General features: G+C 46.1%; 4 protein-coding genes across 4 annotated transcripts; all 4 read left to right on the top strand.

The window, feature by feature from the left end:
• Nucleotides 1-1,880: 1,880 nt before the first annotated feature.
• On the top strand, nucleotides 1,881-3,614 carry LOC135812340 (uncharacterized). Its single transcript, XM_065325720.1, has 2 exons — nucleotides 1,881-2,238; nucleotides 2,584-3,614. The coding sequence occupies exons 1-2, from the start codon at nucleotides 2,055-2,057 to the stop codon at nucleotides 3,066-3,068; spliced, it is 669 nt and encodes a 222-aa protein (XP_065181792.1). The 5' UTR covers nucleotides 1,881-2,054; the 3' UTR covers nucleotides 3,069-3,614.
• Nucleotides 3,615-5,677: 2,063 nt separating this feature from the next.
• On the top strand, nucleotides 5,678-7,397 carry LOC135812806 (uncharacterized). Its single transcript, XM_065326022.1, has 2 exons — nucleotides 5,678-6,008; nucleotides 6,396-7,397. Exons 1-2 carry the CDS (start codon nucleotides 5,771-5,773, stop codon nucleotides 6,866-6,868), a joined length of 711 nt encoding a protein of 236 aa, XP_065182094.1. The 5' UTR covers nucleotides 5,678-5,770; the 3' UTR covers nucleotides 6,869-7,397.
• A 2,396-nt stretch (nucleotides 7,398-9,793) lies between these two features.
• LOC135812339 (protein lin-7 homolog C-like) lies at nucleotides 9,794-20,942 on the top strand. The gene is made up of 9 exons (XM_065325718.1): nucleotides 9,794-10,111; nucleotides 10,575-10,625; nucleotides 14,386-14,447; nucleotides 15,320-15,388; nucleotides 16,171-16,331; nucleotides 17,001-17,049; nucleotides 18,557-18,611; nucleotides 19,742-19,777; nucleotides 20,233-20,942. Exons 1-9 carry the CDS (start codon nucleotides 10,075-10,077, stop codon nucleotides 20,328-20,330), a joined length of 618 nt encoding a protein of 205 aa, XP_065181790.1. The 5' UTR covers nucleotides 9,794-10,074; the 3' UTR covers nucleotides 20,331-20,942.
• A 947-nt stretch (nucleotides 20,943-21,889) lies between these two features.
• Nucleotides 21,890-23,583, top strand: LOC135812805 (uncharacterized). Its single transcript, XM_065326020.1, has 2 exons — nucleotides 21,890-22,142; nucleotides 22,532-23,583. The coding sequence occupies exons 1-2, from the start codon at nucleotides 21,905-21,907 to the stop codon at nucleotides 23,002-23,004; spliced, it is 711 nt and encodes a 236-aa protein (XP_065182092.1). The 5' UTR covers nucleotides 21,890-21,904; the 3' UTR covers nucleotides 23,005-23,583.
• The last annotated feature ends 2,294 nt before the right edge of the window (nucleotides 23,584-25,877 follow it).

The raw sequence follows: 25,877 nt of genomic DNA, 5'->3' as shown, positions 1-25,877 counted from the left end.
TTGTGGACGCAATTGGCTCAGAAATCAGAGCGCACATGACAACCTACAAAGCTCTGTGTTTTCCGAGTGACTGTACAGGCAAGACTGGGCATGTACCATGTAAACTGTAGAATCGTCGCTGACTGTGACTGTTATAACATAATTTTTATGTTATATCGAGGGAATCAAGATTATCTCAGTGTTTAGTCATGGTAGCAACAAACATTCAGAAAAGTTGAAAAAGGTGAAATATTCTGGTACACAAGCAAGTTATGTACACTTTCGTTTAGTACATAAAGCCCGTTAATACATAACATTTGTCAAGTCCCAGAGATTATGTATTAACGAGGGACGACCTGTACCAGGCTGGGGTTCTGTCAAGACACAGTCTTACGACAACGCCATGAACTGCCATGATGTACATGTAGGACTAAGATGATACAATGACTCAGCGTTGACAGCTGCCGGGTGATATCACACGTCCTCATTTTGATGTTACTGTTCGATTTGAAGTTGTACTTTTACATCGCAAAATCAGATGCATCGCCCCCTACCGACACTATATCCCACGAGTTGTGAGCACGTATTGTCCCAACAAACATCATAATCATACTATTCATAGTGTACGAACAAAAGTTCAGTGAGCACACAATACAATCATGTATATGTTGCAGAATACTATGGTCTTATTCACTAGTGCCAGTAGAGGGAGTGAGTGTTGGCCCTTGGTAGGTAGTCAAGCAGTTGCAATGCTCAGAGCAACAAAAATAGAAAGGTGGCGTAACCGATCGATGCATACATGTAATTGGCAGGGGAATGTGTGAACATGTGATCTTCACTACATTACATAATGCATGACACACGAGTTGGGAACACGCATTGCTCCTACATACTACCCGGTACACACAAGTACTAAAACACACGAGTTACAATGTATGATTGTACTGTTGTTCACGTCGCTGTACATGTACTGCACGTACGAGTATAATACCCGTACTCCCGTAGACACGATACCCTTCGAGTTGTGAACAAGCGTGGTCTCTACATAACGTCAAACATACGAGTTGTGCACACGTATCGTCTCTACATAAACTACAGCCTACGAGTTGAAAACACGTACGATCCGACTTTGCGCGTAGATTCACAATTACAGCTATCAACTACAACCCTGCGGTGCAGTCCGGACCACCTGACTACATGTACTGTTTCAAGTACTAAAGAGTGTGTTTAGTATTTACAGTACAGTAGTTGATGTTTCAAATTCAATGCATCAACAACAACAATATGTTTACCTAACGCCAGAGTAGTGAAGTCATGGCTTGTCCACGGACCATCTGTCATTTCCAATGACACTGCTGAAGCATTATTGGCCATAGCCAGGCCAGCCAGGCCAGCTAGCGGGCCAGGCTGAGAATAAGAAAAGATGACAGATAAACTAAGGGTAGACACTGCACATGACATGGTCCTTGACGTGTGAAAGGCACGCAAGGATTCATGTGCAGACCACAGGCGGCAGTTGTCTTTGGAGGGTAAATCCCTGTGCACTGCTGGGGTCTTCCGATAGGCATGCTGTTACAACCAGACTCAGATATCCCATGTCAATCAACTACCATTGGCATTAACAAGCCACCGTGCCGGGTTATCTGTACTGTTTCATTGTTTGTTCTCTGTGCACTGCTGCTGCCTGACAATGTCACTTGCATCCCGACTGAGGGACGTTACGGCAATTGCGTAATGTAACTAAAATAATTGACATGTTCTTCCCCGGTATTTCCCTGCTCGCTTCCACAACTCCTCAATACAGTCTAGCCCAATGTTTCAAGTAATTGGCCGCTGGCTGTATTGAGAATAGTCACAGTACGTGACTATAAAGGAAGATCTAGGATGGCGACTGAGTTAGTACAAAAGAAAATTTTAGCACAAGAGAGCTTGGCAATATTGAGGCATAAACGATAAGATTGAAGTGCTTGGTTGTTATCTTTTGTTTGTTGACTTATTTCATTTCATCGTACCAGTGAGAAATCCCTCGTATATCCGCCAATTACACAAAGTTCCAAGCGTCATCCTTCTGGAAAATGGATGCATTTGAACTACACGCCGTCTTAGCCGATGGCACATTTCAGTTTGTGGAGATTGGCACAGGCTGTGCTGGGAATGCGTACACGGACGACAACATCAGTACGTCCAGCAGTAGCAATGCTAGCAGTGATGATGACGAAGACGTGGAACTCATCATGCCCATATGTGCGTCCCGCATTGGTAAGTTCCGCCTACTTTGTCAGTCTGTATCGGCCTGCGTGTATACGTTGTATGTAACAATTCTTAAAAGGTTTTAAATCCAGTATCACTTCGAAGTATGTTCATGTGAATTGACACCCCCCCCCCCCCCCCCTCCCCCGTAGTCGCATGCCAGGGATGGTCTTGTGCCTGATAGAACATAGTGTGCCTTGAATCATGAGTACTACTGGTTATGTATAATACAGAAGCACCAGAGATACAACAAAGTCTGATGTATTTGTACATTTGGCGTGCTAGCTTTCAGCTACTGGCAAATGTTTTTCACTGCTGAACTCTTCCGTGTCCACTGTCATGTGCTTCTTACAGTTGACCAAAGCCCGACTGATCGCTGGTTCGTTGTACACTCGATCGGTTCCGTCACAAGCAGACCAACAACGCTCAGCGAACGCCAAGGCTCCAACAACGCAGAGCCAGAAGAGAGAATCATTCTGGAGCATTTCGACCCGCAATCGTCCGTCCCTGGGATCATCTCAGACAATTCAAAGTTCCTCGGCATTCAGTACATCAACGGCAAGGACGGCTTGCGAACTGAAGTAGGCTTGGTTGGCCTAGAAGACGGCCAGCTCCCTACTAGCACGCAGGAGATTATTTGGCGTAGACGTGTTGTTGACACGATGACTCTGTACCCAACGTACACACTGTATCCGGACTTCAGCGATCGTGTCGTGCTGTGTGTAGCACCGGGAAACTCAAATCCACTGCGTCTGGCACCACTGGGAAGCGATGCACAGTTTGTTACCGAGTTTCTGTTTGACCCAGCCATCGTCCATGAGGAGTCTTCATCAGTGTGACAGCTGCCCAAACCATCCTTGACCTAGGGCGCGTGAAGTCTCAGCCCATCCTCTGTCAGAGACTATGCCTCCCAACTGACTAGGCAGTGACAGGACTTACAAGCTGTTGAAGAAACGCCTCTCATTCACTTTAGACACATGCCGGCTCTTTGGCTGCGTAATCTCAACATTAATTTTATCTATACAATGTACATACTATGCAGTTTGCGTGCACTTCATTACTGTGTTTAGCAATTCTCTTTATTAACTACTGCCGAAGGACTCTCCAAAGATTCAGTCAGTTGCTACTTTATTCATCCCCAGGCACTTTCGCACCATTCTGAACTATTCTATCCAACATTATCTGCTTGAATCCTGACATATCGTTAATGGAGCTGCTCGGAATGAAGCCCTCCTCTCATCTTGGTATACTCCATTTTGAAGACGTATTTTAATAATATATTATTTTGATCTTGACTATACTAGTAACCAGCTCCCGCAATGCTCTTCCATTCCAATCAGTTTGCTGTGCATCATGTACTTCGAGTACAATGTACGACTACATGATTGTAGATCCTGTTGTGAGTCTCTTGCTACTGAGAGTTGTCGCTACCGGCTAACTCCATAGAAAGGGTGCCCAGAGTTGGTTGGTTGGTTGTTGTTGTTGTTGTGTTTATTGTAATTCGCAAACCAAACGGGCAGATCTGCCCAATGAAAAGGTGGCGAATGCAGATAGGTTGATTGGTACATTTTAATCCGCACAATATACGGGAACAAGGCCCAATGATTATCAAGGCGAAATGAGTTACACACTCTTGGGAGTTTATGTTACTCTTAATCAAATAATTAATTTGTAATACTGATGTGGAAGGGGGGGGGGGCATTATCAGTGCATGCACCACTATCATTATACCGACGATCCCATGTCAATATTGTTTGAGATACCGACAATCCCATGTCAATACTGTTTGAGAACCACTGATCACGAGACTCATTTCTAGTGCGACACAGCAGACACAGCCCCACATCTTCTGAGTGGCCCAAAAGGACCTGTGCGCACCTGTGTATGCCCGTCGCCCATTGGCCTTACGACCTGTGTATGCCCGTCGCCCATTGGTCTTACGACCTGTGTATGCCCGTCGCCCATTGGCCTTACGACCTGCGTATGCCCATCGCCCATTGGCCTTACGACCTGTGTATGCCCGTCGCCCATTGGTCTTACGACCTGTGTATGCCCGTCGCCCATTGGCCTTACGACCTGCGTATGCCCATCGCCCATTGGCCTTACGACCTGTGTATGCCCGTCGCCCATTGGCCTTACGACCTGTGTATGCCCGTCGCCCATTGGCCTTACGACCTGTGTACATGTACATGATTGTATGCCCGTGTCCCTATTGGACTAGCGACCAGTGCGGGAAAGAGTGGACTTGAGGGCGATCCGGACCAGTCGCCTTACTACCTCCTACTATCGGACTCCAATAGGAACTGGGATGATGTGTTGATGAGTTTCGACCGTGTATTTATTTTATTTTATATATTTCTGCACCTCGTGGCATGTCAAGACAGCCAATTGAATTGAGGAGAGGGTGAGACCAACCACGGACCGTGGTATACGTGGTATACATGACGTGCTGTAACCATAGTTCAAAAAAGGTTTTAATGTGGAATGCTGTAGTAGGACTTAGTATTGAGTGCACTAGTGGGTAATACTCGTCGACATGATCATGGAAAGCCACTATTACGGGCAAAGAATGGAACCAATTGAATGAAGCAACTCAAGAAGTAATAAAAAACGCAATAGCAATATTATGATGTCAAACCTGTCTGTCTGGGACGGTTCCCTGGCACTCACACGGAATGACATGACACTAGTAGTACCTACGACAGAACTGGTGCAATACACTCCTGTTCAATTTTCTTTTTTTTCGTTTTTCCGAACTTCTCTCTAGAGATCTCTGTAACGATATGCCAGTACAGTACGTTCTCAAAGCCAATGCGTGCCATAGCGAGGCACGCGCTCCTGCTCCAGTGTCAACTCTGGCTCAGGCGGCTGTTCCACAAGTCCTGCAGCTAAGCCTATGGCCGTTTCCCCTGCACAGGCCGACTGGGCTGTCTGGCTGAATGCCAAGCAGAAATTTTGAAGATCCCTCCTATCAACATGTTGACAAGTGGCTTGTCAGATTACGTAATCTCCACGGGAAAGAGTAGTTGAAGGCTGCTTCTCGTCCACGTAACTCGTTGCGCAGGCTACACGCGCAGATTACACGCAGTGCGCACAGCACACCCCACGAAAACCCACTGCAACCAGGGGGTAGTAAAATACATGACTACTCCCTGACTGCAAGGTAAACATTGGTGTCACGTGCACTGAGTCTACGGAATCTTACAACCATACAATACACAGCACTAGATCAACTTTAGACTTAGTGGCGTAACTGTCGACCCATGGCGTCCCACACATTTTTCTCAAGACGCACTAGATCGAAAGTTAGGGGCGTAACTGTTTTAGCCCAAAACATCCCAAACATTTTCTCAAGAGGAGCTACCACGTCCCTTTTAACAAATGCCTGATAGAGAGTATAAAGGAGCTCTAAGTTAGCAAAGAAAGTTCAGTTCTCCAAAGTCTCCTTCACTTTGAATTCATTCAAGTACACTTGACCTCTTTCATCAAACCTTACTTATTGTACGTAATATCTGAAATCAATATTTGAACAACACTAAATATGGCAGGTGAAACGTGCTCCACTCCCTCCCCCACTGCCTTGGATGTGTTTGATGTTAGTCAGTCACGTGACGGGCACATAGTCATCGATCCCGTCTGTGATGAGAAGCATGTCGACGGTGCTGCTGGTGATGGCGATAGTAGAACGTTGTCAGAGAGACGTTCGTATTCCATACCAACCTCCGGAGGACGTATGCAGGTGACCGTGGACACGTTGGTCGAGGAATTATCCAAAACAAGTAAGCGTTCTGTGACCTTGGAACACTGCCGTTCGATTACGTTCGTTTCGTAACCTTCTACGCGATCACTGCCACACAGGCAACTGTTTACAAACAAGCGGTGGGCGTGGTCGTGCGCCCCCCCCCCTCCTTACACAAGTCCATAAGTCAAGTCCGGACACAAAGTCGGAACAACAACATTGGATAATAAATCCTTTCAAAAGAAACTGATAACAAGTATCAATAGTTGTCTCAAACTGCCAATGTTGCAGAATGCTCTTGTGGATAAAAATAATACGTTTTTGATACTTTTCCAACTACTTGATGTACATGTGATGTGGATACACAAGTAGTCGATTAGTAATGATGTTTTTGATTTCTGTTTGTTGTCCTTTCCGTGTTCCGCAGTGAGTGAAAGCCCCAATGGACTAGTGTTTCGATTTCGCGACTGTTCTTCTCCAGTGCCATCAGCCTTGTCCGATCCCAGCCAGGCACAGCAGCGGACGACAGTGCGACAATCGGTGGAGATTGGAATCTTGAAGAACTTCACACCTGCAGCCGCGCGAACGTCACTGGGTGTGCACGTGAATGGGCCGTGGGGTGGCACCTCCCTGGATGTGGCTGCTGCAGGGAGAAAGCTGATCATCAAAGTACAGCTGGCTCTTTCCTTGCCCAGCAGCAAGAAACAGGATCGCAGTACAAAAGTTCCAGTTGCGCCTGTACAGCTTCAGTCATCTTCAGTTGATCAAGCCGTAGCATCGCCGCCATCGTCACCCGCACCCTGTGTCCAGGCCAGAACGTCTGGTTTTCTGGTCAGCCGAGAAGTCTTGGTATCTCCAGCTTACGCTCTTACAACGCTATTTCAACTGCTTACACTATGAACGATGGGTCCATGATGAACACATCGCATGACGTCATCACCTTCCCGCCTACACACAGAGCGGATGATGTTCACCATTATAATCTCTTGATTACACACATCTAAGAGTGTAAAACCAGAAACCTATCATTACACAATTTGCCTATCTACGTGTGCACACGTAGATAGGCAAATTGTAATGAATTGTAATGAATCCTGCACCACTAGCATAATTATTATGCCAGCTGTAGCAGTATGTTCATTCCCATCTCCGCTTTTAACCATGAGAACTCATTCAAACATTATAACGTCCCACTGGCTGTGACCAAACTCTCTGCTAACTACATGTACTTCATCATCAGGTTTTTATCATCACCCTCCACTCTGATTATTACTGATCCGTTCAGGTTGAATTGTGTATTTTGTGTTCATTATATTTGCGAACATTGCATCAATTGCGTTATTTTCCCGTGCAAAAGGCTTCTACCATCACTAATACTAATTACTGTTGCGTTTCCGTACTGTCGATATTATTGATCTATCAATCATCATTCATCAGTGATCACTTCTGGTAGACGAGTGTAGTGGTGTGAGAAACTGAGAACCAAATTTACTTGCCGACCATAGTAAACTATTAGTATTCAATTGGCTCACCCTATAAATTGGGTGTACATGTATGTGATGTATGGTGTATGGTGTGTATAGCAGTAAAGCCTGTTGTACGGGCAAAATGAATGTGATGGATGTGTGTAGTTGTTGCACGGGGATCAGTGTGATGTGTATAGTTGTTGCACGGGGATCGCTGTGATGTGTATAGTTGTTGCACGGGGATCACTGTGATGTGTATAGTTGTTGCACGGGGATCACTGCGATGTGTATAGTTGTTGCACGGGGATCAGTGTGATGTGTATAGTTGTTGCACGGGGATCGCTGTGATGTGTATAGTTGTTGCATGGGGATCACTGTGATGTGTATAGTTGTTGCACGGGGATCAGTGTGATGTGTATAGTTGTTGCACGGGGATCGCTGTGATGTGTATAGTTGTTGCATGGGGATCACTGCGATGTGTATAGTTGTTGCACGGGGATCAGTGTGATGTGTATAGTTGTTGCACGGGGATCACTGTGATGTGTATAGTTGTTGCACGGGGATCACTGTGATGTGCTGTACATACTCTAACTTACATCATCACGGTATGTTCGCACAATGTTCATTGCATGTGGGGTTTGGTGCAAGGTGGAATTCCTTGATTTGTTCCGTCCACAGACAAGCTGAGCACGATTTTCCACTTCTGGTGGAGTTAAATTAATGACCTTCATCCAAATGTGCGCAATCACTGCGCATTGACAATTCACTTGCAATCCGACTGCATTAGAAATTTAAAAAAAGGATACGTCATATCTTCGTTCTGTTCATGTTCACTCAGCACAGCGACTGCGTAGATCTACTGAGTGTGTAGTACAAACCAGGACTACCACAGAAGACGGTCTGCATGCAAAAGAGATAGACAGTGAAAGACTTTTAAAAGTCCTCAGGCTGCGTATAGTGATTTTTGTTTTTTTCCTAAGTACACAACCTACTCGTCAGAAGGGGAGAAGACAACACAATATACAAAAACAAAACAGCCTCTATGTCCAGTGAACAGAGCCAGTAATACAATGATCACACAGCTATGACGCAACCAAGTCCTTTTCCGCCGTTACCATGGTTACATGTACACCATGATACATGGACGGTTCCTAAAAGGTTGCGCTCATACGACGATAAAAAAAAACAGGCGAGAAAGGTTGCACGGTGTCTGTGAGCGAGAAAAAGTACTACCACTAGTGCGCTCACACGAGACTTTTACGTGTACGATTACGATGCAGACAAGTATCAGAGAGCAGTAAAATACCTATTTCACTACTCTCTGGTGGTGATAGTCCCCGCGCCCAGGGAAATGAAAAATTCATCATGTAGATCGCCACCGAGCTGTTTTCTTCGTTGTGGAGAAGACGGTGCGCGGATAAATGACCGACATGCTGCACTGGTGTTTTTTTTGGTTGTTGAGACTTGGAAGTCTTGAAGTTGCCATCTCAGCTCTGCAGGGAACTCAGGCACGGCAGGAGCAAAAATGCTCATTGAGCCACGCAGGCACATGGCACCACAACGAACCAGGTCAAACCCAAGGCGGCAGCGCAGCAAGGAGATAACCTGCGCGTATGGCGCCTTGCACTTCTCAGCCAGGAGAGAGGAAATCCGTGAGAAAAGCGCATTGTGCCACATTTCTCGGGTATTTTATCGTCTTGTGACCGCAACCTTAGCGAGCAAACCGAAAGTAAATCTATTATAGGCTAGCCATGAGCGCAAACGTCCCCGCGCACGTACCCGGTTGATCTACAGAATTGGTAAGAAAACGTTGTCATGATACTCGGTTTGAGTCAGGACGGGGGAGTGGTCGAAAAGATAAAAGCCTAAAAGGTCTCTTTTAGTTTTACGGGAAAAGCGAAGCACAAACATGAACATGGAGAGTGGTGGAACTCCCCTGGTTTTCTCATAACCACGGCTGAGAAAATCATTTTTATCTTTTTTTTTGCTGGTACAGACGACATGTCCCCAGACTAGTCCTAGTCTAAGTAGAAAGACTAGATCCTGTCAGTGTTAGCAGATGTCGGCTGTCTACCTCCTGGGTCTACGTGGCAGACCACTACACCGAGAACGAGTACTGCACCTCCGAGTCCGAGTAGCATTTAGGCCATCAGGGTCTAGGTCTAGCACTACAGTGTCAGTCTACCAGTCTACATTATAGCCATTGTAGGATTATGATCGTGACGTCCTGTGAGTGAGAATGATTGGGTTAGGGCCGGTGTAGATCCACCGAGTCCGTGTAGTGCCTAGTGTAGAATGATCTACATCTGATGCAGTAGTGGCAGTGGTGGTGTCTTGCCTGTGAGTCTGTCCCTACAAGACAGAAGTGCGGTTTAGCGAAGCGCCGGGATACCGTACAGGTGCGGTGCTTGCCAGTGCTATGTATTGCAAGTCAGTGTGGTTGCCAGATCTGCGGACAAAACATCGCCAAAGGTCTGACACGCAACAAAGCAAATTTCTTGAAAACACAAATTTGAAAACATTCACCCTTCTTACTTGACGAGGCAAGACGGACACCGGCAGAGAACAGATCGCTTCATTGAGCGTTGCAGTGCGTAGCACACCGTCGATTAGCGTGTCAAGTACGAACTAAGGATTATCATGGCAGATTCATCGCCATCAAGCGATCTTCGATCAGGTAAGAGTTGTGTGAAAGCCTGAAAGCAGCCTTGTGAACTGTGGTATATCATCCGGCATTATAGCAGTTTGCAGGCTGTATTCATAGTGTGGAAGATCGATGATGTCTCGTACTAATGTATCTGTGAATGCCTTCTTGCCCTTTGCTTTGCCCGAAATCTGCGGCATATTCCGGAATGCTGCGACACAATCACATTAGCCACACTATTCCACGCATACACATATCCGCCATTGCATCAGTATACTGTATACCGCTACAGGTTATGATTGTGTGCGTGTACTTTTGTAGACTATAGAACACAATGGAACACGGCTTGTGTGGGTTGGATTGGTTGTGATTTGTGACCTAGTTGTTTCATTCATGGCCAGCAAAAGGGCTTCATGAGGGGTCTCTCTCTCTCTCTCTCTCTCTCTCTTTCGTTCTCACTCTCTGTGTTTCTTTGTCTCTATATGGGCATGGGCAGATGTGGCCAGGCTTCAAGAGCTACTGCAGAAACGCTCCAGTGGATCGGAAGGTAAACACTTGGTGTTACTCACTACTCATACACACACACACACACACACACACACACACACACACACACACACACACACACACACACACACACACACACACACACACACACACACACACCTTGACCTTGACCTTGCCCATTGCGTAGCAATGATAGCGCATTGTTATTTCTCCAGTCCACGACAGAATGACTGATGGCGTTTCAGGTTGCCGCTTCGACGGAACATGCGGCCGCAGGCGCAACCAGCAGCAGAGGGTGCCTTGGGTGGTCGACGGGCAATGGCACGCCACTCCGGACGGTTTTGGGCTGCATCGTACCATCCACGTGTTGGCACCGGTGGCTCAACCGACGCAAAGTCATCCATAACGACGTCCCTCCACCTCTTGCTTGGACCATGCGCGGGGCGCGAGGCAGGCAGTTCACCGAAGAGAACACACTTCGGCAACCGGTGATCTTCCATCCGTGCCACGTGTCCAAGCCAGCGCAAACGCCGTTCCCGTACGATGTGACGAATGTCCTCAGGCACTCCAAGGGTCTTTGCAAGGGCTGAGGACGTTGCGTGGGTCTCCCATTGCTGCCGTCGCGACACTCCAACGATAGATCTGACACATTGATGGTGGAAGAGGTTGAGGTGCCGTAGGTCTGGAGCCTTCATTGTCCAGGTCTCCGCGCCGTACAGGAGGGTAGAGAGCACCACGGCAACATACACGCGACGACGACACTGCAGACTCAGTGACCGGTTCTCAAACACGGCTTGCTTCAAACTACCAAAGGCTTTGGATGCCTTGCCAATGCGGGCCTGGACGTCATGGGAGGACAAACCATCGCGGTGTATGGCACTGCCAAGATACATGAATGATTCCACAGAATCTATGGCTTCCCCACCATCCAGTGCCATTGGCGCATTCGTCGGAGTGTTCACCGCCATACCTTTGGTTTTGGCCACGCTGACAGTTAAACCCCATTGGGAAGCGCACGAGATAAACTTGGTCGTGGACGACTCGAAGTCTTGCTGGGTGGTGGAGAAAACTGCAGCATCATCAGCAAAAAGTGGCTCAGTGACACGGGTTGGAAGGAGCCGTGATTTTGCAGTACGATCGCCGACGAGCCTACGTCCGGGCTTGTGTTTGACGGTAACGCCAACATCCGGGCAGTCCGAGCGCCAGTGTGTGACCACCGCCGAAAATTAAATATTAAACAGGACTGGCGCCACACACACACACACACACACACACACACACACACACACACACACACACACACACACACACACACCGTGTACCATGTACCATGTATACGCCCGTCGCAAGAGAAGCACGCAAATCTGCAAATGCACTGGATGTGCAACCACAGATTTTCTCTTACACACACACACACACACACAGACACACACACACACACATACGCACGCATAAATACATATATACACACACATACACACACACCCACACACAAACACACACACACCCACAAACACACATACACACACACACACACACACACACACACATAACTACAGGTGGAATCCTGATAATTCGAATATGGCTTAATTCGAACATACCGCTTAATTAGAAGTTTTTCCAGGACCGATTTCTATCAATACGAGTCCCACATAAAAAATTCTGATAATTCGAACCTCGAACTGGATATGTCCGGTTAATTCTAAGTCCCACAGATTCCACTTACATAGAAAATGTGTGGGATTTGTGCTGACAATTTGAAGTTAGCAAAGTGTAATTCGAAGTTCACTGTACACTGTACTGATCAGTTCAGTTTGCATGAGCAGGCTGCGCTGGTCAGTTCAGTATCCGTGAAATCTGTGTCTAAGGTCCATAGCGCAACTCTGCGTGACCATGAGAGCATTTTGACATACATATTGTGTTGTGGGTTCATGTTTGGATAATTGGAATGTCCGGATAATTAGAAGTTTTTTCCTGGCATTTTGAGGTTCGAATTATCAGGATTTCACCTTTACTACTAATGCATGGCTGCCACTAGGGCCAAGGCACACCATAAATAATTTTGGGTCAGGCAGGGAGAGTTTGACGGGCACATGTATGCATAGACGTGTCCTGAGCACGTCGGATGCATTGATTACAGAGCCTGACAGTGATGATTCTGTGGTGCTTTTCAACTTACCTACATGTAAATACTTTTGCAAAACAATAAATCCTGTGATCTCATCCCCCCCCCCCCCCCCCACACACACACACAGAGCGGGAAATGTATGCATTGCACTGTAGTTGGTAGGGTCCAGAGAGAGTGGATAATATTTAGGGCGTCGACACGGTCGACCTTGAATGTACGAGATCGTGTGTCTTTTTACCCTGGGCTGACCTTTGCGGTACCGGTTGGGAGAGGAACAATTTATACACACCGATGCTGTACTTCGTCGCGAGTATGCTTCGTCGCGAGTACGCTGCCTACCAGCGGCGCCTGGCCAGTCAGCTTGCACACAAGGGGGGAGGTCATACGCATCTGTGATGGCATGGGTTTGTATCCGCACCCAGTTCGCAATCGTTCGTGCTGTCGACCTTCGGCTGCGTGGATCTCGCCGAAGACTCATTGGTTTGTCCCTCCACGATGGAGCGGGCATCGGCGGGCATCGGAGTTGGGCACTGATTGGGATACTGACTGTCACTCTATGAATGGTTTTTAACTCATTCCCGTAGCTATGGAAAAGACATTACTTCAGTCTCGTCTGGCGCTAGCCAGGGTCCACACAGCTTTAATTCCGTGTTTGTTTGTGCCATCGGCATGCTTGGCGCTATCCCGTACCTGCCCCGTACCGTACCATCAAGTTGTGTGTTTGTTTGTGTTGTCGGCATGTTTGGCGCTATCCCGTACCTGTCCCGTACCGTACCATCAATGACAGCTAGCTGGCCATGGCCACAATATTCAAATAGGGCAAATACAAGATCATAACGTGAAGCAACTTGGAAGAATGAGTATGTATGCAAAGTGTATCTAATCAGGGGAATGCATGCAGGGAGATAGTGCGGGTTCAAATCCTAGGTTATGTCTTGAAAATAAAAATAGGAGAAATGAAAAATTTATAACATCCCTATCCTCTTTTTGCCTAGGTCATCAAGGTGGCAGACGGTGTTGTAATACCCTCAAATGGCAAGAGAAAGCTTTTTTATTTCACTCAGGGCCCTACGCTATGCTTTTTGCCTAGCTCATGATGCATGTCATTCGAACTGACGGAAACTTTTGCAATACAATGATGTAGCCGATCAGTTCTTTGTGGTACATTTGGGCATTGTAGCCGTTATGGTCGACGTAAAACACTATAGCCAATCAATGGAAAAAACCATTTCCATCAATTCTAAGAATTCTAAGAACATACATGGTTAGCCAGGCCAAAAAGAATAGCGTAGGGCCCTGAGCTTCCGAACTCTCTCGTCTTTTCAGGCAATTTTTCTTTACAGTACAACCGTCACGGTGCACTCTTTTGTAAAACATATTTTTAATTTTGACATCCATGTGTACATTATTGTGCAACATTGTTTTTGAGTTTGCCCGTACAAGAGGCTTTCAGGGGATTTCTACACACCAGCATGTACACCAAGAATTAACTGTGCCGTGCTTGGGGAAGAGCCGAATTCTTCGTACTAGCATAAGATGGCATCACTTGCCTGTGAAATGCTTCGGGTTAGCAGGTCAAAGCCATGATCACGATTGCGAGTTGCATCCCCTCTACACTTGTTTCTGCCTCTCCCTCTCTCACTCATTGTCCTGTCTGTTTGTCGTTGCTCAGGCAAGAACTTCAAGGCACTGAACACAATCTTGCAAAGAGCTGTGGACGGAAAACTTGTCGATGTAAGTATTGCGGAATTCAGCCAGTGTGCTCCTCAGAACAAGTTATGGACAGCTGTACTGTACTGCTGTGTAATGGTGGTGTCTGTGTGCTGGTTGCGATGTGGTAGTGTGTGTGTGTGTGTGTGTGTGTGTTTGTGTGTGTGTGTGTGTGTGTGTGTGTGTGTGCGCGTGTGTGTGTGCATATGTGTGTGTGCCGCATGTTCCGTTGATGCGGCGACCTGAAACTGCATCAGTCATTCTGTCGTGGACTGGAGAAACAACAATGCGCTATCATTGCTACGCAATGGGCAAGGTCAAGGTCAAGGTGTGTGTGTGTGTGTGTGTGTGTGTGTGTGTGTGTGTGTGTGTGGGGGGGGGGGGGGGGGTGTGTGTGTGTGTGTGTGTGAAAATATATAAATATAAAATATCACGGTTCACGTGAGACTCGCCTGGAAGACCGAATTCCGCTGGGATGCCACCGCCCTCACAGATCAAGGCACAGATGCAGCTCCTAAAACGGTGGGAGAAAAAGAAATGAAACCTGAAAAATAGGGATTCACAGGCCAGAGAAAGCCACTTCAACCGGCCATGTGGTGTAGACCAGGCTAAAATTCGTGGCGGTAAATTCATCATCTTTGCAAGCTATTGAATGGTGTAATTACAGCACACATTGCTATGTCTAACATAGCTTGCACGCTATCATCACTTCAGCGATGAGCAGAGTATGAGTGTGTGTGTGTGTGTGTGTGTGTGTGTGTGTGTGTGTGTGTGTGTGTGTATGTGTGTGTGTGTGTGTGTGTGTGTGTGTGTGTGTGTGTGTGTGTGTGTGTGTGTGTGTGTGTTTGTGTGTGCATGCGTATGTGTGTATGTGTTGCATTATTCCCTCCGTACAGACCTACTGCAAGGTGAATGACCACGTGGCCGCTAACCAGAATACGTATCCGGACCAGACCGTGGAAATGGTATGTTTGTTGCTATACCACAGATCGTTGCCATGGTGTTTTTCACGGCCCTCATTTTCAAACCTGTTCCCGCTTCATATGGCTCTGAGACACTGGTTTTATGTGCACATCAGAGATTGCACCCTGGGTTTAATTTCACCCGGGTCAAGTTTTAACCCGCAATGAATACAGATTTTGACTGGAGCATTTAAATGATGCATTACGATTGAAATGTCAACCCTGTTAGACAACTAGAAAGCGTGTTACTGGACTTTTGTGTGTATTTTCTGCCTAGATTGCACTGTATTGCACATACAATTTTGCCGCAATATGATTCATGCGACCAATCCTTTCAAGAAAAAATGGACTTTTTCCGTAATTGACTCGGGTAACCCCTTTTCATGTAAGCACCACCCGATATTTTTTTCCACCGTACAGATTTTCAAACAGGGTTGCACTCGACCCGGGTTGAAAATTCTCGGAGCAACACTGGCCTCAAGCGAGGGTCCCTAACTCCCTGGTTTTAGTCCTGGTGGTGACAGTCACTTTTTCCTTCAGACTTTTCCCTTTTTCAGTCCATCAAGCTAGTGAATGTTTTGATCATGATGATTTTATTTCACCGTCCAATGGCAGAAGCCAATGCAAAGAAAGGGGCGCTAGCCAGCCATGGTAAGAGAAGAAAAAAGAAAGAAAAAAAAAGGAAAGAAGATGATAATCGGAAGAAAAACACGCATCAGCGGGGTGAAATTTATGACTATATTGACCATGGTGATTGTCTTCTTGCTGTTCGTGCCCCCAACTAGGTAACCACGGCAGCTTACGCCACGGCAACAGGCTATACAGAGCCGCGCATAGTGGATATCAAGCGCGGCGACAGCGGCTATGGTTTTAACATCATGGGTGGAAATAAGGTGGGAATGCCAGTCTATGTTTCAAGAATACTCCCTGGTGGAGTTGCTGCTAGGTGAGCTAGGTGTGCGGCCGATTTCTTGTCCACGTCAACAGATCAATGTATTACAATGTTGCTTCTGCTTCTGACACTACTGCTGCAGTTGGTGATGTTAGTGTTGTTATCGTGCCGACCCATTGGCTGCCATTACGGCCTCCATTACTCTTCCTATCCCTGGTGTCACTGTTGTTCTTGCTGTTGATGCTGATGTCAGTGTTGTTGCTGCTGCTGTTGCAGCCGTTGTTGCTGCTGTTGCTGTTGCTGCTGCTGTTGCTGTTGCTGCTGCTGCTGCTGATCTAACTGCCGTCACTGCCGTCACTGCTGTTTTGGTGTTGCTGTTGCGGCTGTCACTGCTAAAACTGCTGTAACTGCGGCTGCTTAGCGCAGTCATCAAGTATCATCGATGTTTGTTCTGTTGGAATGTTGATTATGTGTGTGCTATATCTTTGAACTAGACTTCCGTGTGATACGGCTATCCTGGTGACTTCCCTCTACTGCGTGTCCTACATTTTCCTGCTGTCACTGCTGCTATGACTTTCTGCAATGTTAGCCATTATCCAGAGATTGTCCACCTTTACTGCTATGAACTTCTTCCAACTACAGCATCATCTTCATCTCGCCAACCTGTTTTCGTTCCTGCTATTTAAAAACTTGCTCTGCCTGAACTTTTTTTTTCCTCCACAGACAGGGTCAGCTGAAGAAGGGAGATCAGATTCTCTCTATCAACGGACAGGTATGGGCTTTCTCACTTGCAGCAGTTCACTATGGGTGCGAGTGTGTGTATGTGTGTGTGTGTGTGTGTGTGTGTGTGTGTGTGTGTGTGTGTGTGTGTGTGTGTGTGTGTGTGTGTGTGTGTGTGTGTGTGTGTGTGTGTGTGTCTGGGTGGTTACCAACAGCCAGTGCATGCCGGAGTATGTGGTGTGATGTGTGTGCGGGAAAAAATAAAACTAAAAAAGACCAAAAAGTAGGGATTTACTGGCCAGAAAAGCCACTTCATGGCTGTGTGGTGTAGACCAGGCTGAATAGTGGCGGCCAATTCTTCAGCCTTGCAAGCTGTTGAATGGTGCAATCCCAGCACAAGTTGCTATGGCTTCTGCTGTAGCATCGCTATCATCGCCTCCGGCGATGGGCGTCAAATGGTCCAATGATGTGTGTCTGTGTGTCTGTGTGTCTGTGTGTCTGTGTGTCTGTGTGTCTGTGTGTCTGTGTGTCTGTGTGTCTGTGTGTCTGTGTGTCTGTGTGTCTGTGTGTCTGTGTGTCTGTGTGTCTGTGTGTCTGTGTGTCTGTCTGTGTGTCTGTGTGTCTGTGTGTCTGTGTGTCTGTGTGTCTGTGTGTCTGTGTGTCTGTGTGTCTGTGTGTCTGTGTGTCTGTGTGTCTGTGTGTCTGTGTGTCTGTGTGTCTGTGTGTGTGTGTGTCTGTGTGTCTGTGTTTGTTTGCATGTACATGTATGTGTTCGTTTGAGTGTTTCTTTATTGGAGAATGCAACCTTCATTTATTTTGGTCTGGCTATATGCTCACTACTGTGTGTTTCTTTGTCTATTGTGTCTTGTGTGCAAATGAGAGGGCAGGTGACATAACATATGATGTGTGGGTGAACTTGGGAGAAGTGTGTCAAGTCTGCGCAGATAGTCGGTTGTTCATTTCAATATCGGTATAGCCACCCAGTTGTTCATTTCAATATCGGTATAGCCACCCAGTTGTTCATTTCAATATCGGTATAGCCACCCAGTTGTTCATTTCAATATCGGTATAGCCACCCAGTTGTTCATTTCAATATCGGTATAGCCACCCAGTTGTTCATTTCAATATCGGTATAGCCACCCAGTTGTTCATTTCAATATCGGTATAGCCACCCAGTTGTTCTATGCCTGACAACTCCATCCAAACCGTTGTTCTGCTTTGACTACTCAAGGCGATGTACATGACATTGTTTTTCTATCTTTCATTTCCGGCTATCCAAGAGAGTAATAGTTATCCAAGTAACTGCAAAATGTTGTTGTCATTAAATAGCTTTTGCCGTAATCTGAGAGATTTTTCGAGTTGCACACACTTGGTTTTCCTCTCTTACTGCTGGTGACGAAAATTCTGGGTGTTTATGCTGTGTGTTATGTTGTGTTTTTTGTTGTGTGTTTTGTTGTGTGTTTTTGTTGTGTGTTACGGTGTGTGTTATGGTGTGTGTTATGGTGCGAGTTTTTATGGTGTGTTTTGTTATGTGTTTTGTCATGTGTCTTACATCCCAGGCGATTCGCGGAATGTCTCATGAAGATATGGTTCGCACAATGACGCATTCACAGTGTAAGATTGCTATTACCAGTCATATGTAGCCAGCGTTCGGCCCTTATTCCCAATCGAACATGCTTGAACAAGCGGTCACGTGCTCCTGCGTACACCAGTCACCTGGTCACCATGCCTGCAGGGTACAACTTACAGCCTGTTTGACCTTTTTTGGGTGCAGTCCTGTCACTCGAGTTGAACTCAAGTTGAACCTTGGTGTGAAAGTTGTCGCCTGCTGGCGCGCTGACTAGGGCCCGGTGTAATATGCTCCCAAACCTTGCCAAAAATGCTCGGAAAATGCTCGCTTTTTTGCAAGAATCGCTCTCTACAGTATCTTCATCTTCATCACTGACATCCGAAACACACTCAATAAGAGACTTGCTCGAGTCTGCCATGGTAAACAATTCATAAACTACTCAACAAGAAGCTAACCCATGGAATGCGGAAGTGAAGTTCTTGTTTGGGAAGTTTTTCTTTTCTCAATTTTGATACACAACGGCCAAGTGCTCCGTTTCCCCCAAAATGCTGCATCACGAGCCCAAAGTGCTGGGTTCGCGGATTGTACCGAAAATGCTAAAAAAATGCCGACATATTACACCGCCTAGCGCTGACCGGGTGATTGGGCACGCGGGAGCACGTGACCGCTTGTTCAACCATGTTCAATTGGGAATAAAGGAGGAACGCTGCATCGCAGCTTTATCGGACCAAAACCAGTCAACTCAGCGCCCAAAACATTAGAACTTGAGGGCCAATCGCGGTCATCCGTGCTTTTATAAGGACGAAATGGCGCTTTTAACATACAAATCCGCACTTAGTAGGGTGCAGTCACCCAGTTTCGGTGGAAGTGCGCGAGTTCGATTGGGATTAAAGTAGGAAGGGAGCGTCTCAGCTTCCTCGGACCACGACCATTCGACTCGGCACCCCGAAGACTACAACTGGTGAAAATTTGATTTTAGGCTTAACTTCCCCTTTAAGAAAATTATACAACCCAAATCACATCGGTAGACTTAAAACAAAAACCGTAATTCAGGTGGTCTATCTTGCTGAAGACTTTTAAAAATTGCTCATGTTCTATAAACTGAAGGACTGAAAGACTGAAGCATTCTCTGTGTTATTCTCCCTGATGTCATGCCCTTGTTCTGTATCTGCAGCGTCTCTGAGAATTGTCGTTAGCTACGCACCACACTGTGAGTATCGGTCTGTTTATTGCTGTGTAGTGTCCTCAAGGGCAAAAATGCGATAATATACTCGAAGAATGACACATTTCAGGCTCTCGACCAAGACCTTGATAATGTTCTTGCTGTATAAGATGTTTTGTGGAGGCTTCACATTCATGTGCCGTGCCTTGGAGGATGCGAGCCATCTAGAAATATACTGCAAGTAGCAGGGGTGTCGGAAACGCTATGGTATTAATCGTACCACGTTTTGCCACGATTTCCCCGTGAATCAATAAAAATACACCGTCATCTGGGCTCTAAACTTCCAAACTTTTCGACTACGCCACCCCTTCCACATGAGAAAATTGTACTTCAGATGGCTGGCCGTACAGTACCAGTCAAAAACCCAAAAAGTGTTTGGCACCAGCGGTAGGATTTCATCATTTTCTGACCTCTGACATTGCCGTGTTGTGTTGTGTGTTCAGTATTGGACGGAATATTGAAGACGTTTGAGACACAGCGACGCATATCTGCCAAGCGCCACCAGGAAAAGAGAATGTCCTCAGCATCTGGGAGACAATAGAATGTCCATGGCATCTCGGAGACAATAGAATATGCTAGGTTTCTAGGGGACAATAGAATGTCCTCGGCATCCGTGGGATAATAGAATGTCCTCAGTATCCGTGGGATAATAGCTTCTGGCAAGTGTTCAGTTCACTGCAGCTCCGACGTTACGTTTTTCTGACAATATGGATGCGATTTCAGCAACTTTCACTTGTTTTGGCATGGTTGCGAAAAGCATAAGTTGCGAAATATTTTAGCATCTTTGGGAAAGGGCTACCTACCTGTGTGTGCTTGTGGCCCAAAAGGACCTGTGACTGAGCACCTGTGTATGCCCGTGGCCCTATGGGACCTGCGACCAGTGTTGGGAAGAGTGGACTTGGGAGCGGGCCGGACCAGTCGCTCGACGACTGCATGATTTCGGGCTCCTGGAATTATGTGTTGATGAGTTTCGATCGTGAACCGTGGTTGCTATACGTGAAGTGGATAATAGCCGTCTGACATGGTACAGTGACCTTATCTTCTTTTTTTTAATGTTGTTTTATTAATGGCTTTTTCATTTACCTCGAATGGTGTACAATCTTCATCACAATTATTTGTGGTTTCAGCAATAAAGGATGTGACATGAAGAGGAGTAATCCTAGTTCCTGTGGAATGCTGTTGAGTGTTGTACGGATTAGTAGTGAGTGGGTAATACTCGTCGGCATGATAGTACCTATGACAGAACTGGTACAAAGCCACTCCTGTCCAACTCCTCTCTGGAGATCTCTGTAACGGCATGCTGGTACAGTATAGTCATGCTCAAAGCCACTGTACATGATTGTACATGACTGGAATGCCGCATTAGTAATAGTGATGCTGCACACGCTCCTGCCCCAGTGTCAGCTCTGGCTCAGCCGACAGGGGCTGTTCCACAAGTCCTGCACCTAAGCCTATGGTCGTTTCCCCTGCACAGGCCGACTGGGCTGTCTGGCTGAATGCCAAGCAGCAGAGCGTTTGAAGATCCCTCCTATCAACATGTTGACAAGTGGCTTGTCAAATTACGTAATCTCCACGGGAAAGGGTAAATTCCCAAAGTCATTGAAGGCTGCTTCTCGTCCACGTAACTCGTTGCGCGAGCTACACGCGCAGATTACACGCAATGCGCGCAGCACACCCCACGAAAACCCACTGCAACCAGGGAGTAGTGAAATACATTACTACTTCCTGACTGCAAGGTAAACATTGGTGTAACGTGCACTGAGTCTACGGAATCTTACACGCATACAATACACAGCACTAGATCAACTTTAGTGGCGTAACTGTCGACCCATGACGTCCCAGACATTTTTTTCTCAAGACGCACTAGATCGAAAGTTAGGGGCGTAACTGTTTTAGCCCAAAACATCCCAAACATTTTCTCAAGAGGACCTTCCACGTCCCTTTTAACAAGTGCCTGATGGCGAGTATAAAGGAGCTCTAAGCTAGCAAAGGAAGTTAAGTTCTCCAAAGTCTCCTTCACTTTGAATTCATTCAAGTACACTTGACCTCTTTCATCAAACCTTACCTATTGTTCGTGATATCTGAAATCAATATTAATTTTGAACAACACTAAATATGGTAGGTGAAACGTGCTCCACACCCTCCCCCACTGCCTTGGATCTGTTTGATGTTAGTCAGTCACGTGACGGGCACATAGTCATCGATCCCGTCTGTGATGAGAAGCATGTCGACGGTGCTGCTGGTGATGGCGATAGTGGAACGTTGTCAGAGAGACGTTCGTATTCCATACCAACCTCCGGAGGACGTATGCAGGTGACCGTGGACAAGCTGGTCGAGGAATTATCCAAAACAAGTAAGCGTTCTATGACCTTGGAACACTGCCGTTCGATTACGTTCGTTTCGTAACCTTCTACGCGATCACTGCCACACAGGCAACTGTTTACAAACAAGCGGTGGGCGTGGTCGTGCGCCCCCCCCCCCCTCCTTACACAAGTCCATAAGTCAAGTCCGGACACAAAGTCGGAACAACAACATTGGATAATAAATCCTTTCAAAAGAAACTGATAACAAGTATCAATAGCTGTCTCAAACTGCCAATGTTGCAGAATGCTCTTGTGGATAAAAATAATACGTTTTTGATACTTTTCCAACTACTTGATGTACATGTGATGTGGATACACAAGTAGTCGATTAGTAATGATGTTTGTGATTTCTGTTTGTTGTCCTTTCCGTGTTCCCCAGTGAGTGAAAGCCCCAATGGACTAGTGTTTCGATTTCGCGACTGTTCTTCTCCAGTGCCATCAGCCTTGTCCGATCCCAGCCAGGCACAGCAGCGGACGACAGTGCGACAATCGGTGGAGATTGGAATCTTGAAGAACTTCACACCTGCAGCCGCGCGAACGTCACTGGGCGTGCACGTGAACGGGCCGTGGGGTGGCACCTCCCTGGATGTGGCTGCTGCAGGGAGAAAGCTGATCATCAAAGTACAGCTGGCTCTTTCCTTGCCCAGCAGCAAGAAACAGGATCGCAGTACAAAAGTTCCAGTTGCGCCTGTACAGCTTCAGTCATCTTCAGTTGATCAAGCTGTATCATCGCCGCCATCGTCACCCGCACCCTGTGTCCAGGCCAGCACGTCTGGTTTTCTGGTCAGCCGAGAAGTCTTGGTATCGCCAGCTTACGCTCTAACAACGCTATTTCAGCTGCTTACACTATGAACTAGTATGGGTCAATGATGAACACATCGCATGACGTCATCACCTTCCCGCCTACACACAGAGCGGCTGATGGTCACTATTATAATCCTCTTGATTACACACATCTAAGAGTGTAAAACCAGAAACCTATCAATACACAATTTGCCTATCTACGTGTGCAATGACATTGTAATGAATCCTGCACCACTAGCATATATCAGCTGTAGCAGTACGTTCATTCCCATCTCCACTTTTATCCATGATAACTCATTCAAACATTACAACGTCCCACTGGCTGTGACCAAACTCTATGCTAACTACATGTACTTCATCATCAGGTTTTTATCATCACCCTCCACTCTGATTATTACTCATCCGTTCAGGTTGAATTGTGTATTTTGTGTTCATTATATTTGCGAACATTGCATCAATTGCGTTATTGTCCCGTGCAAAAGGCTTCTTCCATCACTAATACTAATTACTGTTGCGTTTCCGTACTGTCGATATTATTGATCTATCAATCATCATTGATCAGTGATCACTTCTGGTAGACGAGTGTAATGGTGTGAGAAACTGAGAACCAAATTTACTTGCCGACCATAGTTATTAGTATTCCATTGGCTCACCCTATAAGTAATTAGTATTCCATTGGCTCACCCTATAAGTAATTAGTATTCCATTGGCTCACCCTATAAGTAATTAGTATTCCATTGGCTCACCCTATAAGTAATTAGTATTCCATTGGCTCACCCTATAAGTAATTAGTATTCCATTGGCTCACCCTATAAGTAATTAGTATTCCATTGGCTCACCCTATAAGTAATTAGTATTCCATTGGCTCACCCTATAAGTAATTAGGTGGGTGTACATGTATGTGGTGTATGGTGTATGGTGTGTATAGCAGGAAAGCCTGTTGTACGGGCAAAATGAATGTGATGAATGTGATGAATGTGATGAATGTGATGAATGTGATGAGTGTGATGAATGTGATGAATGTGTGTAGTTGTTGCACGGAGATCAGTGTGATGTGCTGTACATACTCTAACTCACATCATCACGGTTTGGTGCAAGGTGCAATTCCTTGATTTGTTCCGTCCACAGACAAGCTGAACACGATTTTCCACTTCTGGTGGAGTTAAATTAATGACCTTCATCCAAATGTGCGCAATCACTGCACATTGACAATTCACTTGCAATCCGACTGCATTGGAAATTTAATAAAAAGGATACGTCATATCTTCGTTCTGTTCGTGTTCACTCAGCACAGGGACTGCATGCGTAGATCTACTGAGTGTGTAGTACAAACCAGGACTACCACAGAAGACGGTCTACATGCAAAAGAGATAGACAGACTAAGGTCCTCAGACTGCACTGCGCTCTATGTCCAGTGGACAGAGCCAGTAATACAATGATTACACAGCAATGACGCAACCAAGTCTTTTTCCGCCGTTGCATGTATTGTAGACCATGATACACGGACGGTTCCTATTAGGTTGCGCTCATACGATGATAACAAAAAAACAGGCGAGAAAGGTTGCACGGTGGGCGAGAAAAAGTACTACCACGCTCACACGAGACTTTTACGTGTACGATTACGATGCACACGAGTATCAGAGAGCAGTAAAATACCTATTTCACTACTCTCTGGTGGTGATAGTCCCCGCGCCCAGGGAAATGAAAAATTCATCATGAAGATCGCCACCGAGTTTTTTTTTCTTCGTTTTGGAGAAGACGGTGCGCGGATAAATGACCGACATGCTGCACTGGTGTTTTTTTTGGTTGTTGAGACTTGGAAGTCTTGAAGTTGCCATCTCAGCTCTGCAGGGAACTCAGGCACGGCAGGAGCAAACATGCTCCTTGAGCCAAGCATAGCCATTGGCGGACTATGCTCGGCCAATCGTCATATTATGCTTTTGATTATGCCACAATTATGCCAACAAATATGCTGAATTATGCTCGGTTCCACTATGTATTCACGCTGTACATAGAGGATTGAGAAGCCACGCATACACACACGGCCATGCCCGAAGCATAATTTTTGTCTAATCCGAAAGATTATGCCGACCTTACACGTTGGAATCCGTTTATTATGCGGAGCATAATATTTTGACGAAATCCCAAGATTATACTTCGAAGTAATAATTATGGCAATAAGTAGGACGAGCTGAAGCGACATGTGGACTACTTTATTAACAATGTAAGCGATGGAGACGATGCAAGAAACAACCTAAAGGGTAAGGAAAAATACATGTAAGAAGAAAAAGGCAATGGAAAAAAAAAGATGATTCGAACAAGTTTTCGTACAACACTCTTCAGGAATCACCGTTGTACTAAAGAACAAAATGAGAACAAAGGAAATAATATAGCAATCAAGGTAGGGTGACACGATACAATGACAGCACTGGAATATCGAGGTGCGATTTCTCACAAAAGTGTGCAGAAAACAAGGGTATACAAGTAAGAACAAAGCGTGACAAGTGTGTATCTGCAACAAAAACAAAAAAGTGAAAACGAATGACATGAAGGCAACGGCATTCACGGTTGGCGTGGGTGGTGTAGGTGAGACGCAGGACGATGCAAGTGAGGAGGAGAGTCAAACCGCTGTGGATGACGGAGCAGGTTCTGATTCGGACAGTGAGGGAGAAGGTGAGCTGAGTGAGGGTGAGAGTGAGTGTGAGGGTGTGCGCGTGAGTCGAGATTGTGTGCGTCCGTCTCGTAATAACAAGTCTTCAGTATACAATCATTGGGTTTCTAGTACTGACTGTTGTCGTACTTATTCTGATTCTTGTTTTTCTGTTTTGTGCCGTGCTCGTCATGGTTATCTTTTGCAGTTACAAGTTTTGGAAGCTGTTTTCAGCGCATTCATAAGCCGAATTTGTGTGTCCAGAAAGATA

The sequence above is a fragment of the Sycon ciliatum genome, chromosome 3, assembly GCF_964019385.1.
Source record: "Sycon ciliatum chromosome 3, ocSycCili1.1, whole genome shotgun sequence".
Lineage (NCBI taxonomy): Eukaryota > Metazoa > Porifera > Calcarea > Leucosolenida > Sycettidae > Sycon > Sycon ciliatum.
The sequence above is the reverse complement of the archived record's forward strand: the minus strand, read 5'-3'. Positions and strand labels throughout refer to the sequence as shown.